At 32.7% G+C, this 17,896-nt stretch overlaps 1 protein-coding gene across 1 annotated transcript in view; it reads right to left on the bottom strand.

The window, feature by feature from the left end:
• LOC129744768 (SOX domain-containing protein dichaete) overlaps positions 1-17,896 on the bottom strand; it is a 191,353-nt gene that overhangs the window by 33,709 nt on the left and 139,748 nt on the right. The window contains exon 6 of the mRNA XM_055737466.1: positions 8,168-8,250. Within this exon, the coding sequence (XP_055593441.1) occupies positions 8,168-8,250 (83 nt within the window). The remainder of the gene's footprint in view (positions 1-8,167; positions 8,251-17,896) is intronic.

The raw sequence follows: 17,896 nt of genomic DNA, 5'->3' as shown, positions 1-17,896 counted from the left end.
ATTTGAGATTTGGTCCACCCTATCCCGAGATGATCGGCTTTGAGTATTGAGTGCGATTTTGTGGAAATGTTATAACTTTAGGTTAAGTTTAAAATTCAAAACTAAAACATTATATTTGGGCAAAATACCTCCGAAATAGCTATTGCTCATTATCTTTCAAATGAGATCAGAAGATTTACAATATGTGCTTAGACGGCTGAGATATGTACGATCAAAATTTGCATGTTTTTTAGTGGGTGATCCCAAACTTTTGGCCGGCAGTGTAACTCTTATCATGTAGAATAAGGTTGCCAGATTTTTTTCAGCCCGTTTCCGGCCGGACAAATTTGGAAAATTTTATATAAAAACCTGGAAAAATCCAGGCATTTGACTTCAATATTAACAGCCAGAATTCCGGGTAATATCTGGGCAAAGTTGGTCAAAACAAGCATAGGCATACAAAAAAAAAAATTTACAACACATTTTTTTTTTGTTTGATTTGCCAAACGAATTGAATAAATCCGGGCATTCTTTAATGAAATTCGATCAACCGGGCCGGGCCGGACTGTTTAAAAGTTTCGTATCAAATATCCGGGCAAACCCGAATAAAACCGGGTAATCTGGCAACCTTTGGATACTTGGATGCAAATTTTGTTCGGTCATATCTCACCCAAATAACAATTTTAGCTTTATTATGGTCAGCACAACTTCGTTAATCTTCATAAAAAGCTAAAGCACATTCTTCCCTACAACTCTCATAAAGCTAAAATCTAGCTATTTGGCCCTTGTCTAGAAATGTCATAATGACCAGTTTTTTTTATCTTCGATACACAGAAAAAATTTTAGACTATTATGTGTCACTGAAAACTGCACCCTTTAAAATAAATCACCTGTAATTAACAAAACCTGTAATTTTAAACTGTTTTCCTTGAAAGTTAACGAAGATTCATTTATTATTACAGCAAATGTCCTGTAAAAAAGTTATACACTAAAAATTAAATGTCACGTAATCATGTTTTCGACCTGTAAAATTATGGTCAATGTCCTGCTCTTTTTTGTAACAGGACATTTGCGTAATTTTTCAGGAAATAATTTTTGCTGTGTAGAATCATTATGATGTAAAATTTTGGTCACCAATGCTTTTATTGAGCTTTTAAAACACGGCTTCTGCTTAAGTTTCAAACGCTGTTAACCACTGAAGTTTAAACTTTCACATGGATATTGGGTGAAAGGGTTGAAATAGAAGAAATCAAATTTATATCTGAAGCCATCTTAAAATTTAAGAAGCCGGTTTCCGCATTAGAAATCGCATAAAACCTCCACAATATGGGTATTGGGTGAAAGGGCTTAACTAGAAGAAATCATTTTTTTTTCTGACGCCATCTTGAAATCCATAAATTTAATAAACGTTAAAAATATATACAAAGATGAAATGACCAAAAGACAAAAAAATAATGGTAGAAAAGGAAAAACAAAATATAATTAATTAAAAACAGGTCTAACCAGAGGGAGGCTTTCGTTAACTTCTAAATGCTAATATTTTCAATAAAATGTTCTACTTGTTTATTGTTAATGTCTTTCTTCCTATTGTCGTGATTTTACGATTCCTGTGAATCTCAATTCAGAGATTCATTCAGACACGTCTTTCACTCACAAGAATAGATCAATGACTTGACTTTTTTTTGTTTGTTTTGCCTGGTGTTGCCAAAATAACAAACGTTGCCATAGACATTTATTTTATTCTATTTATCTTCTGTGTTCCCGAGTACAACTTTTATTTAATTTTATTTATAATCAAATTTAATTAATTTTCTTCATATCCCCACTGACGTGTAGTGTTTTATATTGAAAAAGATTATTTCATTATTAATTTCACAAATATTCAGTGCTCCATCAAGTGTAATGATCAGGCTGAAATAAGAATTTAAAATCAAGAGCATCGAATTGTAAGTTGGAATTTTTGGCAACCTTTGTGGTCACTAAAAGCGGTAAGCTAAATATTGCGGAAATTGCACCTATTTAGACTCCTGCGCAAATAATTTCTACGCAGAAATAGACACATAGACACTCGGTGTCAGTTTTTCAAATCAGCCATTGCTCGCTTCTGATTTTCGATTCACATTTCCAAAAGGCATAATCGTTGTTGTTTTGAACGATAATTAAATTATTATGAAATTCAAACCAAGGAGTTTAATAACCAAAATTAATCGACCTACATACGGCAGTGAGCAGATTTTAGTGCGCATAAATTATTTGCACTGGGGTCTAAATAGGTGAAATCAGCGCAGTTTGTTGAAGTTGGCAACGGTGCGTATGAATATTGACTTTTTTGTAGAAATAATTTGTAATAACTGAACTTTGATGTTGGTCATTTTTTTCTTATACTCCCTTTTCAACTTTTACCACATGACTGTTTACATGAAGAATGTTGTGGTATTGGTGAGTGCGAGATTTTTATCTGTCAAATCAGATTCTCGCAGATGTCTAAAAATTCAAGCAATTGACAATAACAAAATGTGTATTTACTCAAAGCCCTAAAATAAAAGTGCTGCAGACTGTCACCGCGGAGCTCAAATCGAACTGTCAAAAGTCGTTCCAATCAAGCATAACCATTTTTACCATTTCAAATTCGTGGGAAGTATTGTAATCTGTGGGACTGTGACTTTCAATTTTTTTATTGAAATTGATCAAGAATGCGAAGATTGGAGCAAAACGGAAAGAAGCAATTCATTTTTATTTTAACAATTGACATGTTTACGTTTTTGGCAGTGTTGAAAGATTACAGAAGCTTTTTCCAGTGCTGCCTAATCGGTGAGAAATTCAGTATGTCGCACTTTTACTGTAGGGCTCTATATTTACTGACTTGGTTTGATTGAAGTGGCGAAACGTTTCGGCATTCATCCGGCGAGCGTGAAATCCATCATCCACAAGTTCGGGGAACACTATACGTTCGATGATTTGCCAGGAAGAGACAGAAAACCAGGACCATCTGACCCAAATCTGGACCGTAAAGTAATCAACCTCAACAACCGAAATCGATCGATGTCCATACGGGATTTGGTGAAAACAGCTGGGACATCGATCGGAATGGTAAAGCGCGTCAAGAAGCGGAACAACCTGAAGACATACAAGAAGCAGAAAGCGTCCCAACATACGGCTGAACAAAAATCACGAGCCAAAACCAGAGCCCGGAAGTTGTATCATCGGATTTTGCAGAAGCCAGATGCGTGCATTCTCATGGACGATTAAACTTATGTAAAATAGGATTCCAGTACTCTTCCGAGATCACAATTCTACACTGCAGCTATTGGGGAGGATGTGAGTGACCACGAGAAGTCGATTGAGGTGGAAAAATTTGGCCAGAAAGTGCTTGTGATCGTATGTTTCTTATATAGTAGCAGCAACCTTTTCTGATATCTGGTAGATATCGGCATTTATTGTTCCTTTTGTAAAACAACTCGCCGACTTGAATCCGCATCCTGTTGGCAGGCAATCTGCTCCTGCGGATTCAAGTCGGCGAGTTGTTTTACAAAAGGAACAATAAATACCGATATCTACCAGATATCAGAAAAGGTTGCTGCCACTATATAAGAAACATACGACTCGACCATTGTTCTGGCCGGATTTGGCGTCAGCCAACTACACTAAATCCACTCTTAGATGGTTTGAGGATAACGATCTAGATTTCGTTGAGAAAGATATTAACCCACCAAACTGCCCCCAGCTTTGCCCCATAGAACGATATTGGGCTATCGTCAAGAGAGTTTTCAAGGAGATGGTAAGGCCAACAGGACCATCGCGGTTTTCAAGAAAAATTGGAATGCTGCGGCCAAGAAGTGTGATCAATATTTTTGGCCTCAAACACAAATAAACCTTCATGCAATTCCCTTGGTCCTCCCACTGTTCCTATGTTCTATTTTTATTTGAACTAAGCCATTTTATAGCATTTTTAGAAATTAGTTCTTCACAGGCTTTCTCATAGAAAATGTCCGTTTATTTAAATATTCAAAAATTATCATAGAATGACCATAAAAATTACTCTAAACCTATACCTACACAAAGAAAAAAGTTAAAATTTCATATAAAACAACTCATTTGCTTCTAAATGCTAACATTTTATCAGGAGAGATGTTTGCTTGTGAGTCGTCGACAGGTATTTAAAAACTTTGAAACGCCATTTTATCTAATATTAAAAATCTCCAACTAGAAACCAAATTAAGTCTATTTGAAAATAAATATATAGAATTTCAAACGTAGAAAACATTTTTCAGATATTTTAATCTCAGACTTAGTTAATGATGATTATTTGCAAAAATTTCATGTTGATCAAAGTCCCCCCAGTTTACGGTACTTGATATAAAATTTATCTTCATTTTAAAAATAATTATCACTTTTAGAACTCACAGAACATTTCAAATAAAATGGTATTTTAAGATTACTTTCAATTTTTAATTTTGAATCTAATTCTAAAAATGCCTTTTAAAATTAGAGTATGTAGATATCTGATTCTACACAATTAACACACGACGTATTAAAGGACACGAAACTTAACTTTCTTACAAACGGAAAAAAAGAATTCCGTTGCCGTTAAGTGACGTGCCCTGTAATACGTCGTGTGTTAATTGTGTAGTGAAGTTCTTAAGTTGGCACAAAACCGCTTGAATGAGCGATCTCATTGTTGTTTTCGCTTATCACTTTTGGTATGGTATGGTAGGAAAATTTTATACTCTGCAATGTTTCGTATAACAAATTAAATTATTTTAAAAAAAATTTTCGTACGTTCTACAAACATAATGGTAGCAGACGAGTTGAATCACCATCTTAAGAACATTATCTCAAGGTAAAAGAAAATTTTCAGTAAACGCTTTAAAAAAGTGATTTTGAAGAAAGTTCTTCTTTATTTCGTTCACAAACTCTCCTATGAGTTTTTCGTATCATTCCTTACGAAAAATCAATCGAGCTGTGAAATCATCCATAATTGGAACTTATTATGATGGACAATGAAACTTCATCGAATCGGAAAGGTGAGTTTCGCCCATTCCGTTTCACACCTACTAATTAACAGTTGAAGGGAGAAAAAAACGCCAAACTCTGGGTTTCTCCCAAGATAAAGTTTCACAGCATCGATCGTTTTGCATCTTTTTTTTTCTACTGACCCCAAACCAACGCAACGGCCAAGTGGGCAATCAAATGTTTTTCATTTTTAAAACAGTAGGACTCAAACAACCGACGATGGCCAGCAGCAGTTAAAAAGGGTGTGGAAAGTAAGCGAATGAAGACATCATCCCAAGCATCCAATCATCAATGAAAGTGCGCTGAGTGAGTGAGAGTCTGCATGGGAAAAGGAAGAAATTCGATAAACCAAGGGGAGAAGTAACTTTTCAAATATGATTACATGATTAATTTGATGATTTAACACTTTAACTGATCCCAGCGTTTTTTTCCTCGGCTTCACTGGCTGGTATAAAAAAACGGGTGCCCGGTTCTCAGGTTTCGACAACTTTGGGTAATCGATCGATCGATGATCGAAAAGTAAAGTCGAACAGGTTCAAGAGCAGCTCGAATTGATCAATTGATTGGCGTTTTGGATTAGACACGGGTCGGGGGCAAGAAGGAGGAAATCTCTAAGCTGCTGCCGGTCGTTGAAGTGATGGGATTCAAACTCTTCTCTTGTGATGTCTTGATTGTTTCGACCGATTGAGGTAGCCAAAGTCCGGGATCAGTGTGTGGAAACGATTAGGAAGATTATACGCTTCAATGGAGTGGGATTTAAGATCCTAAGGGAATCATACAGCAAATCAGTTGAAACGAGTGTGATTTCATGCTATGTTTGATAAAGAGCGAGACGAATTTTGTAAATTATATGGTGTCTTAATTGATGCTTACATTTATTGATATAAATTTACGATACGATTTCCAAACTTGGATTTTCAAGGTACACTATTCTATTTAATATATCGTCAAGTTTCAGATAACATGGTATTAATTTTTCTCATATTTTGAGAATTTTGCAAGTCGGATCAAACATTTGAAACGAATGATGCCAAAAAAATTTTCTTTCTTCGAATTGGCTTAATACCTTATTTTTAAAAGGTATATCTAATATAATAACTAAAAGGAATATTACCATTATTTCTGTTTGTTAATTAATTTATCGGACTTATCGATGAAAGTAGTGTTCTTTTTAGTTAGAACATTTCAAGATTATGATTTTTTTTAAAAGGCGGGTAGAAAGTAAGAAGAAATGAAAGATGGTGAATTGAGCGAGTAGAACTTGATTAAAAAGCATTTCTTATTTGGCTAGTGCTGAAAAAAATTGTAAAAAAGCACATGGAACCGAAATAAAATATTCAATTTCATATAAAACATATGGTGAAAACAACCAAAATATATATTGAAACGGCCCTACGACTCTAAATAGCTAAATATATAAAACTAAATGCAGCAAGATGAAAAAGATAACAAAAAAACAAAGCTAGGCTTGACATAACTAGTTGATTTTAGCTACAACATGATAAAACTTGATAAAAATTAAAGTGAAGCATCATCAATTTAAAACTTAAACGAGGTAAAACATGACAAAATTAGATGATTGAAAATAAAGCTGGACTGACAAGAGAAAACAAGAAAATGTGTAGACAAAATAAGATAAAACCAACTAACATAAAGATAAGACAAAACAAGATGAAAAGGTTAAAAAAGGAAAAATTTTAATAAATCGAAAATTAACAAGTTCAGATAAGGCAAATCATGATGAAACAAGATACGACATTAAAAATCAAGACAAAACAACACAAAAGAAAACAAACCAGGAATATAGAAAACATACAACAAAAATAGGTGTAGGTGCGGATGAGATTAAGGATATGAAGAAAATAAATCAAATTTAATAAAAAATAATTTTTATTTATAATTTTTCGTTACGGTCTATGAAGTCTTTTGTGGTTGTTGTCCCTTCAATCAAATGGCTTCACTGGCATTCACCTTCCATTGATGACTCCATCAACTCCATTACAGGTAGCCTATCTCGACAATCTTTAAAGAATATTCAATTTCACTTGAATCATTGGGAACTGTCTGTGTGACAAATTACCCATTTCCTGTCGTCTACCGTTTATTAGATGGTGTCCCCAAAATTAGCGTTCATCTTTCTCGACGCCAGCCACCAACCACTTGTAAGTGGAGAAAAATAAAAGATGCTTCATAACAGAATATGTGTTCAAGAATGGCTCCCATTCAAAGGCTTGGATTGAAACAGTCAGAATGAGAAACCTCAATTCCAATAATGAAATGTGTGGAGTGGTGAATAATGACAAATCACACTTTATTCCATCCCTGACAGCAGTGAGCGTTGGCTGAAATGTTAAAGCAGTAAGATGACAAATCTCGTCCCAGATCAAGATTTTGTCGTGAGCTACTCGAGAGATTTCGAGACTGAAAGAGTTGAGCAATAATCGAAGAATGAGAAGAAAAAACCGTCTTGTCGCCTCTACACTTAAACTTTACACATATTTTTCCTTTACGACAATCAATTTGTCCAACAACAGAAAGATAATAAGGCAACAAACACAGTGGCAAATCGGAGACGATCTTCACAAGTGGATAAAGCTAATTTTGTCGATGACTTTTTTTTTTCTCGTCGTTCATTTGTAGGATCATGTTGATGAGATGTTTTCTTCCTTTCACAAAGAGGATATAAAAATCAGATTATGGCTCAAAGTTGAACCCATTCTTCCCAAATCCAATTATACCCTTGAGACAAAGCTCTTGAACTTTTTTTTTTCACCCGTTCCAATTTGTCGAAGCTACCGAGAAAATTGTCAAGTGGAACAGACCTTTCCTATTACTGACAGCCTGAAGCAATCTCTTTCGCCTCTCAAAGTTGCGATCTGTGACAATTCAATTTGAAACACGTTGAGATTATCTCATCCTCGCAGAGGCAAAGTGGCGTGGGAATCTTTCAACTTTTGAATGAACTTTTTTCCTTCCTCTCTCCCTGAGCTGAATGGGGCTTCGGGGGGAAGCCAAACCCAGCAGAAAATGAATGACTTTAGGAAATTGTTAAACTTGGAGCAAAGCGTAACTTTGTGCTCAATGGTAGGAATAAAGGGTAGAAAATCAGCCTTCGAAAGATAATTGACCCCAAAGAATATACGCTTCTTAAACGTAGAGGTTGTGAGACACTTACCTGAGTCGTGGGAGGACTAGTTTGTGACAAATGGCTTCCTAAGTGATAGGGTGCACCGGGTGCGAAGTAGCTGGGTGTGATTCCTGGAATTGGCAAACGAAATGGAAAGGTGAATGATTGATTGATTGATAGAACACATTCAGAGCTTTTTGTTTGAGGCATATTTCAACCAACCTTTTAGGTTGCACAATGACTGGATTGCACAATTTGAGTCTTAGAGTGCATATTATTTCAAATTTTTTTAAAAGTTTTCAATCATATTTTGTTCGCTTTAATAACCGGTTTGAGGGGTTGAAAACTTGCTCACATAAGAAAAAATTGTTTAAAAAAAAAGTGAAAAACAATTGATATGGATTTTAGTGAGGGTTGCTGTTTCGAGAAGATTGAGTTCAAAGTTTGACAGCTCCATATGCTCTCTGCAAAAATAATATTTCGTTTTATCAAAGCTGGAACAAATATAATTTTCTTCTTTTGTTACCCCCCCCCCCCCCCCTTCTAAATTTACAAAAAACCCGAAGGGGGGAAATAATAAAGTTTTAAGTAATTTATGTAAATTTCGATAAAAAATTCCAATATCTGAAAGACTACAAGACCACAAAGCAAGTTTAAGAAGATGGAAGTTATTTCACCTTTCGTTTTCTTGATTTCACGGAGAAAAAAGACGACAGTTGTTTCAATTATTTCAGCTTGTTATACCAATAATTGAAATGCAGTTGATTTTTTCGCATTCAACTACTTATATAATAGATTCAACTACAAACTTCTAATTATCCTTACGCAATCAACTACCAATATAATGCATTCAACTGCATGATTTATTTTAATCATTCAACTATAAATACAATAGATTCAACTACAAACTGCTGATTGACCTTATGCAATCAACTATGAATATAATAGATTCAATTGTAATGGTATAATTCATTTAATTGTAATGGTATAATTGATTCAACTGTAGATATGGTAGATTAAATTACAATTGGATGATTGATTATAGGCATTCAACTATAAATATATTAGATTCAACTGTAGTGGTATAATTGATTCAACTGTAAATATGATAGATTCAACTGTAGTGGTATAATTGATTCAATTGTAAATATAATAGATTCAACTACAAATGTATAATTGATTCTAGGTATTAAACCATAAATATAGTAAATAAAACTGAATGGTTTTGATAAATTGTGTGTTACTTGAATACTATAGTGTTCATCTGCAAAAAAACAAAAAAAAGTAAGTGTGGGACCCAATACGTGTTCCCTCCGTTGATGGGGAAACATTTTCCTCTACCAGTTCGTGGCAGCGGTCTTGTAGAAGGCCGACAGTTCCTGGAATTGGGTAAAGTACACCTACTCTGGCTGCCCGGAAAATCGACGTGGGTTTCGACGTTCTTTTACACGATCCTGACAGGATCCCACAGGAAACATTACGGTAAGTCAGCGTATGATAGATTTATGTCATGATATTGAATAAATTTTCCCCCCACATGGTCAATCTTCGCCGGGTGCAGACGCACGGACATCTTCCGGGACCGATTATTTAAGACGCAAAATTTCCTGGGCAACCATGCATCAAGATCCATAAAGAAAAACAGCGGAGGAACCAGGACATAGGATTATTATGTTTATTTAAGGATATATGGGCCGAGCCCGTCATCCGAACTACTTAAAATTATCTTACATAGAGTTGATTTCTTAAATATAACACATAGAGCTTCTTGATTGTCGGGATGCTTAAATTGAGATCTATTACACTGTTAATATTATTCACCTCCCTCATGAAACGGAAAGCTGGTTCGTTGCGGCTGTAATTCGTCCTGCGATGGTCAAGCGCATAACGCCTGCGTCACCTTAATGTCAAAGTGCTTGTGTTCGCTGTCAAGCGGGAACATAAAAACGTTGAGTCCACCATGCCTCTATCTACCTTAAGAAAAAAGGTTAAATCATTTATGCGGTGCCGACTTTCTAACAGGTCCAAATCTAGCAGGTAACATAAATGTTCATATTCCGGTAAACTCTCTCCCCAGGCAAGATTCCTCACTGCAAATTTGACGAAACGCTTCTGAACAGCTTCCATTCGGTTTATGTGTGTTTGGTACATGGGCCTCCAAACTGTACTCGCAAAATCGAACCTCGATCGCACTAAGCTAACGTATAAGCTTTTGATGGTGTATGGGTCCTTCAATTCTCCAGCGAAACGTCTCACGACTCCGAACAAAGCGAGCCCATCTGCTACTACGCTGCTGATGTGATCCCTGAAACTCAATCCAGAATCCAATTTGATGCCTAAATCCTTAATACAGGTTACTCTTGCAATACTTTTGCCACTTAAGGAATACGTAAACTGGATCGGTGTACTGCTTCGTGTAAAAGATATTGCTGCGCATTTTGAATTGTTTACCTTCAGCTTGGTTCTGATTATAAACTCAGAGAACACGTTCAAATCATTCTGAAGTTTTCTACAATCTTCTATCCTTTTTACTGGCAAAAAAGGATAGAAGATTGTAGAAAACTTTTTTTTTTTGTAAAATATTTTTCGGCATATCGGTGAAAAGTAGTTCTGAAATTGATAAAGATGGATAGATAACTGAGGAGAAAATTTACAGATGTTGAAAAGAGCGAAAGAGCATTTTTGCGAGGAAACTTATTAACGTACACCATACTTTACCCTGCAACATTTCATTATTTAGGAGAAGTAGTACCGGGATAGAGGTGGCACTACCTTAACCTATACAATGAAATCTGGTTGGTCCAATTTGGCTAAGCCCGAATTATTTTGAACCATTGATTTGATTTTTGATTGTAGAAAACTTCAGAATGATTTGAACATTTGACATGGATATCGGAATTTCCGGTCAGATTTTCTAGCATCATGGCGGCTAAAACAAACTAAATGCAAAATGCTGAAATAATAAATTTAAAAAAATAAAACGTAGCCATAAAATTATTCCGAAAAAGTGCATCAGATATGATAACTTCCAATATAAACAGAAATTAAATGTACAATATTTATAGTTGACCTCAGTGAATCAATCATAGACATAAAATTGAATCTATCATATTTATAATTAAATCAATCATATTATTATAATTGAATCCATCATATTTATAATTAAATCAATTATATTATTATAGTTGAATCTATCATATTTATAATTAAATCAATCATATAACTATAATTGATTCTACTATAATTATTGTTGAATGTATAACATCAATCGCGGATTAAAATTGAATCTATTATATTTATAGTTGAATGCACAAAATTAATCATACAACTATAGTTGAATGTATTATATACATTGTTGACTGTACGAAATCAATCAGATAGTCTATTATATGGATTGTTGAAATTTTAATAATTATAGTTAGCCGAGAATTAATCAGATATATGATTGAATATAAGTGGAATATTGTTGGAAATACTATACTTTTTTCCGTTTTGATTGAATTATTCGATAAAAAATACTTGATTTATAAGTTTTTTGCAACGATATAGTATGCAATTTTGTTGCATACAAGATTTTGTGCAACTTATTCTAATTTATTTATTTTTCGCAATATGTTTTATTGTCCCCCTCGCGACGTTCGAACTCCGAGTGACAATAGAAGGATTTGAAATTTGTTCCGGACTTATATCTCGAGCATAAATTCTTCATCTGACATGTGAGAGCTTCAAAATATGGGTTTTTGAACGTATTATTTCAGCTTATAACGTGATTTTTTTTACATTTGACACAGATGCACTTTTGAAACAGAAATATTTGAAAACTGCTTATTTTGAACTGAGTAGGGGAAATAATGGCATAATAGCCCACACTTTAAGGATGATGCTGACTGATCTTATTTATGTAAGTTCCTTTAGTCTGACTTGTTCTTACGCTTTACAGTATCTTTTCCGATCAGTTTTAATATTAAAAAAGTTGATGATAACGTTGAAAAATGAATTTTAAATTCGTGTTTCAAAAATTTATATCTATTATCTGTCTGGGGCAAAATAGGACTGGATGATAGGACTCGTCAAAGCTCGTTAGTTATTTGCATGCTTTTGTGTGGTACTTATGATTGTATTTCAATTATTTGTTTATCATGGATGAACTAATACTTGTGTTTGTTTGAAAAAGAGGCTTTTCGGAACGAAGTTAGTTGTAGATCAATCGATATTCCTTTTTTTCATATCATTAACTGCCCAGAATTTGACTGAGTGCGAGTAAATACATAAAAAACCATATGAAAATAGCAACATTAATCTGCAACATTTTCTTTTATCCAAATTGCCAGAAATATATAATATGAGTTGGACTATTTTGGATAAGGTTGCCAGATTGCCCGGATTTATCCGAATTTGCCCGTATATTTGACACAAAATTTGAGGAAAGTCCGGCCCGGTCCGGTCTGGTTGCTCGGATTTCGTTGAAAAAATCTCGAATTTTGTTCAGATTTATTCGTTTTATTTGATGAAAAAACTCAAATTGATTTTTGATAATTTTTCATGTTTAGGTCCAAAAAAGAACCTCTTACGGCAAATTTTATCCAAATAATCATGACATGTGTTTTGGAAGCCTGAAACAAGATTTGAAATTGGCTGATGTGGTTTGATGAAAAAAAAAAATCTAGCAATTTTTTTTTTATTTTCACTTTATTATTACGTGGTTTCGACCAAATTTGCTCGGATATTGCTCGGATTTTGGGTTAAACATTTCGAAATAAATTGTATGGATTTGTCCGGTCCGGATACGATCGGAAAAAAATCTGGCAACCTTGAGTTATGAGGTGCTGAATTCAAGTATGCTATTGGGTTTTTTCGTTAAGCTTAAGTCTTTTAGATAGACTTACTTTTGAAAATATTTTTGTTCAAAATTCATTTGATAGAACATTCTTAGCTAAACGTAGCGATCATAACAAAAAAATCTCAGATTTTTCTTGAAGTGTAAATCAAACTATTATGTTTTGGTCAACAAAAATGGTAAATTAAATAAAATCTTAAAAACAAAAACAAAAACCTTCCTTCAATAATACCAGAAATAATTATGACTTTTTGTTATGACTTTCAAGAAAATTTTTAAGTATCTCTTAAACATCTACAAAAATATGATTCCTCAAACGGATGGAGGTTTTGAGGATTAAACCCCCTCCATGAGGGACCAAAAATACCAAGTGAAATGTACTTTTGTTGAACGATCAAAATGATCGAAGATTAACAATCTCGACTCAGAACAAAAAATCTCGAACTTTTATCCCAGGCCAAAAATTGTATTACAGTTTTTTTTTTAAATTTCCTCACTTGTGGATAGAAATTTAGTCATAAATATAGAATTTCAATAAGATTAGGCTTGTAAGATTGCCCGGATTTTGCCTGAATGGTTTACTTTATTTGCAAAAGCAAAAAAAAAAAATTAATTAAGTCATTCGAATTATGTATTTTTTACAAATTTTTTTAGCAAATTTATCAAAATTTAAATTAATTATTATGTGTTTCTATAATTTTTTTTAATTGAAAAATTTTTATTGGCTGATAATTGAGAAAATAGTCCGAATTTGCATGGCACGGAAACTCGCCGAAAAATATCTAGAAAGGTTAGATTTATTCAAAATTTTATGGTTTTCATGCTGTTTATTAACAATAAAATTCGACGTCCGTGATTAGATTTCGGAATGTTTATCCACTTTATTATTCCTGAATTTCAATATTTCCTCATTGACACACAATCATGATTCATTGGTTTTGCATCCCAAACTTAAACTAGTTACTTTTTCCATATTCGAAACAAATAATTTCAGAATGTGAAGGAAAATACTTAATATTATAACCTATTTTTAGATTTGAATTTAAAATTTTCCATTTTAACTCTTATACAGAATCTGAATTTAAGAATGTTTCAAAATGGATATCACGATTGAAACAGTGTTATTGTTCGCATTTTTCATTTCAATACACAAGTTGAATTTCGAATAAATAATAAGGGCTTGTGATATAGCTCAGTTGGCAAGTCTGTTATCTCCTGAGCCGATGTCCGCGAGTTCGAGCCCAAGAGTAAACATCGAACACAATTGTACCGGATAGTTTTTCAATAACGATCCGGCAACTGCAACGTTGATAAAGTCGCGAATGCCATAAAGATGGTAAAACGACTATAATCGAAACAAAAAAAAAAGAATAAATAACTGAAGAAAGAATTCCAGATTCAAATCTAGGAACTAAAAATACAAATAAGACTTAAGACATTTCCGTTTAAAGATTCTGATACAAATTAGGCTTTTTGGTTTATATACAAATTATCATCTGGAACTTAGATTCAAAAAGAGTTTAAAAATTCGGAATTCGGATTTGAATTTATGTTCAAAAGGCAGGTTTCAGACTCGGAACAAAAATTAAAGACTCAGATTCAGATTCAGCTTGAAGATCAAAATAAGATTAAAATAACGATTTGAGATACGAATAGAAAAAATTCGTATTTTCATAATTTAGACTCAGGATTCAAAATTAAAATTTTGAATTCCATCAGAGTCAGTTTGAACCACCAACCACAAGAAATCCCAAAGATAAAATAAAGTAAGGATTTATTTTGAAGATTTTTTTGTTTAATAATTCTAGATTTTAACTGAAAAAAATAAACACAAGATGATAATTATGAAATGAATTATCAACCATTAATTTTGGTTGGTGAAATAACTTTTAGTTTATTTTCAAGAGGAAATTCTATTGAAAATATATTTTATTGGTTTCATGAAAATAACAGTTTCATACTAAAATCTTAAATTTTGATCGATTTTACAAGAGTAGAAAATATATATGAATTGAACCGCAAACCGTGATTCAAAAAAGACGACATTCTAAAAATCGACTAAATTGTTTCTGGTAGCTCACAATGCCACGTGTAACACAAACAGTAGTGATTATTTTTAAGCGTAGTTTGACACAGATATTGTTAACATTACTAGCTACCAACATACAAAAAATCAATAATTTACCGATTCGTAAAAATTGGATGTTAGAAAAACCTCATCCAATTTGATCACAGTACTAGAATCAACTAGAATAATGTCCAAGTGTTTTTTTAAAGTTTGGTAAACTATCCAGATTCATCCCAAAATATACACTTGCTATTCCACCATCAATTTATGCATAGTATTCGAATGAAATTGAACGCAAATAAATCAAAATATAACCGATTTTTGAAAATACATTAAGAAATTTCGATAAAACATTCAATGGTTAATCGTATTTTCACAACAAAAACAAGATAATTTCATGTTTTTGAAAAGTTTACAAAGAAGACCATTTATAAAAAAGAGGAGGCCTTGAAGTTCGAAATAATCCAGTAAATATTCCCAGTATCCAAATATTTTCGATTATAAATTGAAGAATCATTATTCATTTAAAAAAAAAATCAGAAATTTATTTCTATGCTTGAAATACCAAAATCGTTTTTGTCGTAATGATTCACAAAAAGTCAAAAATTGGTTTGAAAAATGAAAAGAATAAAGACATTTTTCTTTTATTAAAGACAATCATTACAAAACCAATCCCACATCAAGTGAAAAAAAAACTTAGGTTATTCGGCATTGAAATTCGAATAATCAAATTGAAGCTCAGCCCAGGGCCGTAGGAAGAACCGACTCATGAGGGGAGGGGGGGGGGGGGGGGGGGTTGGTGACCATGTTTTTACTATGATATTTGTGCTTAATCAATCCACGACTAATAAAAATAAAAAAAAAGATTTTTTATACTATTTAATTATATAATTCTAAATTCTGTACATAAACAGATTTTCGTATAAAATAGAAACTTTTAAAAATACAACCTTAAATCTTTGAAATGGTAAGTTAAGGTATTCATTTAAGGAACCATTTAGTAAAAAAAAAGAAATTTTTGAATTTGCTAAAAAATCACTGGTGAACCTTGCTTCTTATTTGGTTTTAGTATAGACAAAGTGTTTTTTTCGAGAAACCTTAAAAAATAAATGAAATTTTCAAAAGTTTTAGTAATAGATTAAAATATTGTGGTTTAAATCTGATTCTTGCAAACTCATTTCAAGTTTAAGATTTAAGTTTGAAATTTGGTTTTTGATAAAACTGCAACTGTAATGTTAAACAATACACAAAAATATGGAATTCAATACAATTTGTTTACAGGATGATAACAAATGACTAAACTTACTCGAATTTCACATCAAATATGTAACTTTTAGCTGAATTATGTTTCAAAATGACTTGATGAGGAATTTGATTTATTGAAATCAAACTAATAATCAAAATTATAAGTATTCAATCTCTTACAAGGTAAATTCCTCTACGAAGAAATCATTTTGATAATTTTATTTTGATTGTGGAACTCATTAACAAGCTGAATCTGAATAAACATTTTGAATATTAATTCTAAATTTTTATTTTGCACCTGAACTAAGAATTTGAGTTGTTTTGGAATTTCAATGCGATTTTTCAAATATGAAAAAAAACTATTCCTGAATTTCCATTACAAGTCAATAATTGAAATTTGTATTATACTCTCATCCAGGAACCTATAATTTTAATTCTGATGTTTTGGGTTTCAATTAAAATTTATTATTTTTATTATAACTTCTAGACGACTTGCAAATTTAAAATAAAATGTAAATATAAAAAACTATATGAATATGATTCAAGTTTTCAATTCTGGATCGCCAGTTTGAAGGTTTATGATGTTTGGATTTTGTAAAAGAAACCATTTTTAACTTTTTTTAAATTGGATTTTTAAGGAATTCAGTTTTAAAAACTTTGATTAAAAGTCAAACAAAACCTAAGATGGTTTCTAATTTCATTTATTTTAAAAAATTTGGAAAATATCATCTAAATATTGAAAACGCATATGAGTTTCGAAAATCAAGTATCCAATTCTAAATGAAATGCAAAACCAAATTTGATCGATTACAAAACAGCTTTTGATTTAACTTTTTAATGATGATTCGAACTGAAAATCAAAAATCCCAAACTGGATACAGAATCCAACATGTGATAACTGAAATTCAATTAAGATTTTGATAATATGGAACTTGAACCTCTGGAATGAGCATAATCTAATTTAAAATTTTATTTTAAGAAAAAAAAATCTATCAACCAGCAAGAAAATTTTGAAAAACTGAAGCAGAATTCAGAACCGGGGATTAGTTTTCGAGGTTTTGGCATTGTCCCTAAGTTAAGATTGTTACAAAGGAATAACCTCACTCAATGATCAAAATTTGATCAAAAATTTAAAATTTTGAGTGTGCGCCTGTGGGGGGGGGGGGTGTTTAACCCCCAACCAGGGACGGGATAATGTCATAATCGTGAGCTAAAACTGCGACTAGTGACCCATTTTTTTCCTCACATGTCGTTAGTTTAAGATTTTTTTTGAAATGAAAGCATGCTATGAATGATTATTTTGGTAAAGAAAGATTTTTCCATTCTGTCATTGATCATTGAAATCTCCAATATATCGGTCATGACATGATAGTGAAAATGGGTCATGAGAAATATCACCAATGTAATTTTTTGCATCTTTGTTTGCCAAGCTGATTTTCAAATGTTATACTGCCGTTCTAAGCAAGAGTGTCCCATGTGACTTTTGGGTCATTTTCACTTTTTTGCTGGAAACGGTCTCTTTCTTTCCTAGCGAGGTATTGCATTACTACTTCGCAACACTTCGCGAGGCTCAAGCAGTGATGTCAACTGAATTTATTGTTAATCAATGCGAAAAGACATACCCCTG

This window comes from Uranotaenia lowii, chromosome 2, assembly GCF_029784155.1.
Source record: "Uranotaenia lowii strain MFRU-FL chromosome 2, ASM2978415v1, whole genome shotgun sequence".
Taxonomy (NCBI): Eukaryota; Metazoa; Arthropoda; class Insecta; order Diptera; family Culicidae; genus Uranotaenia; species Uranotaenia lowii.
This window is presented reverse-complemented; position numbering and strand designations above follow the sequence as displayed.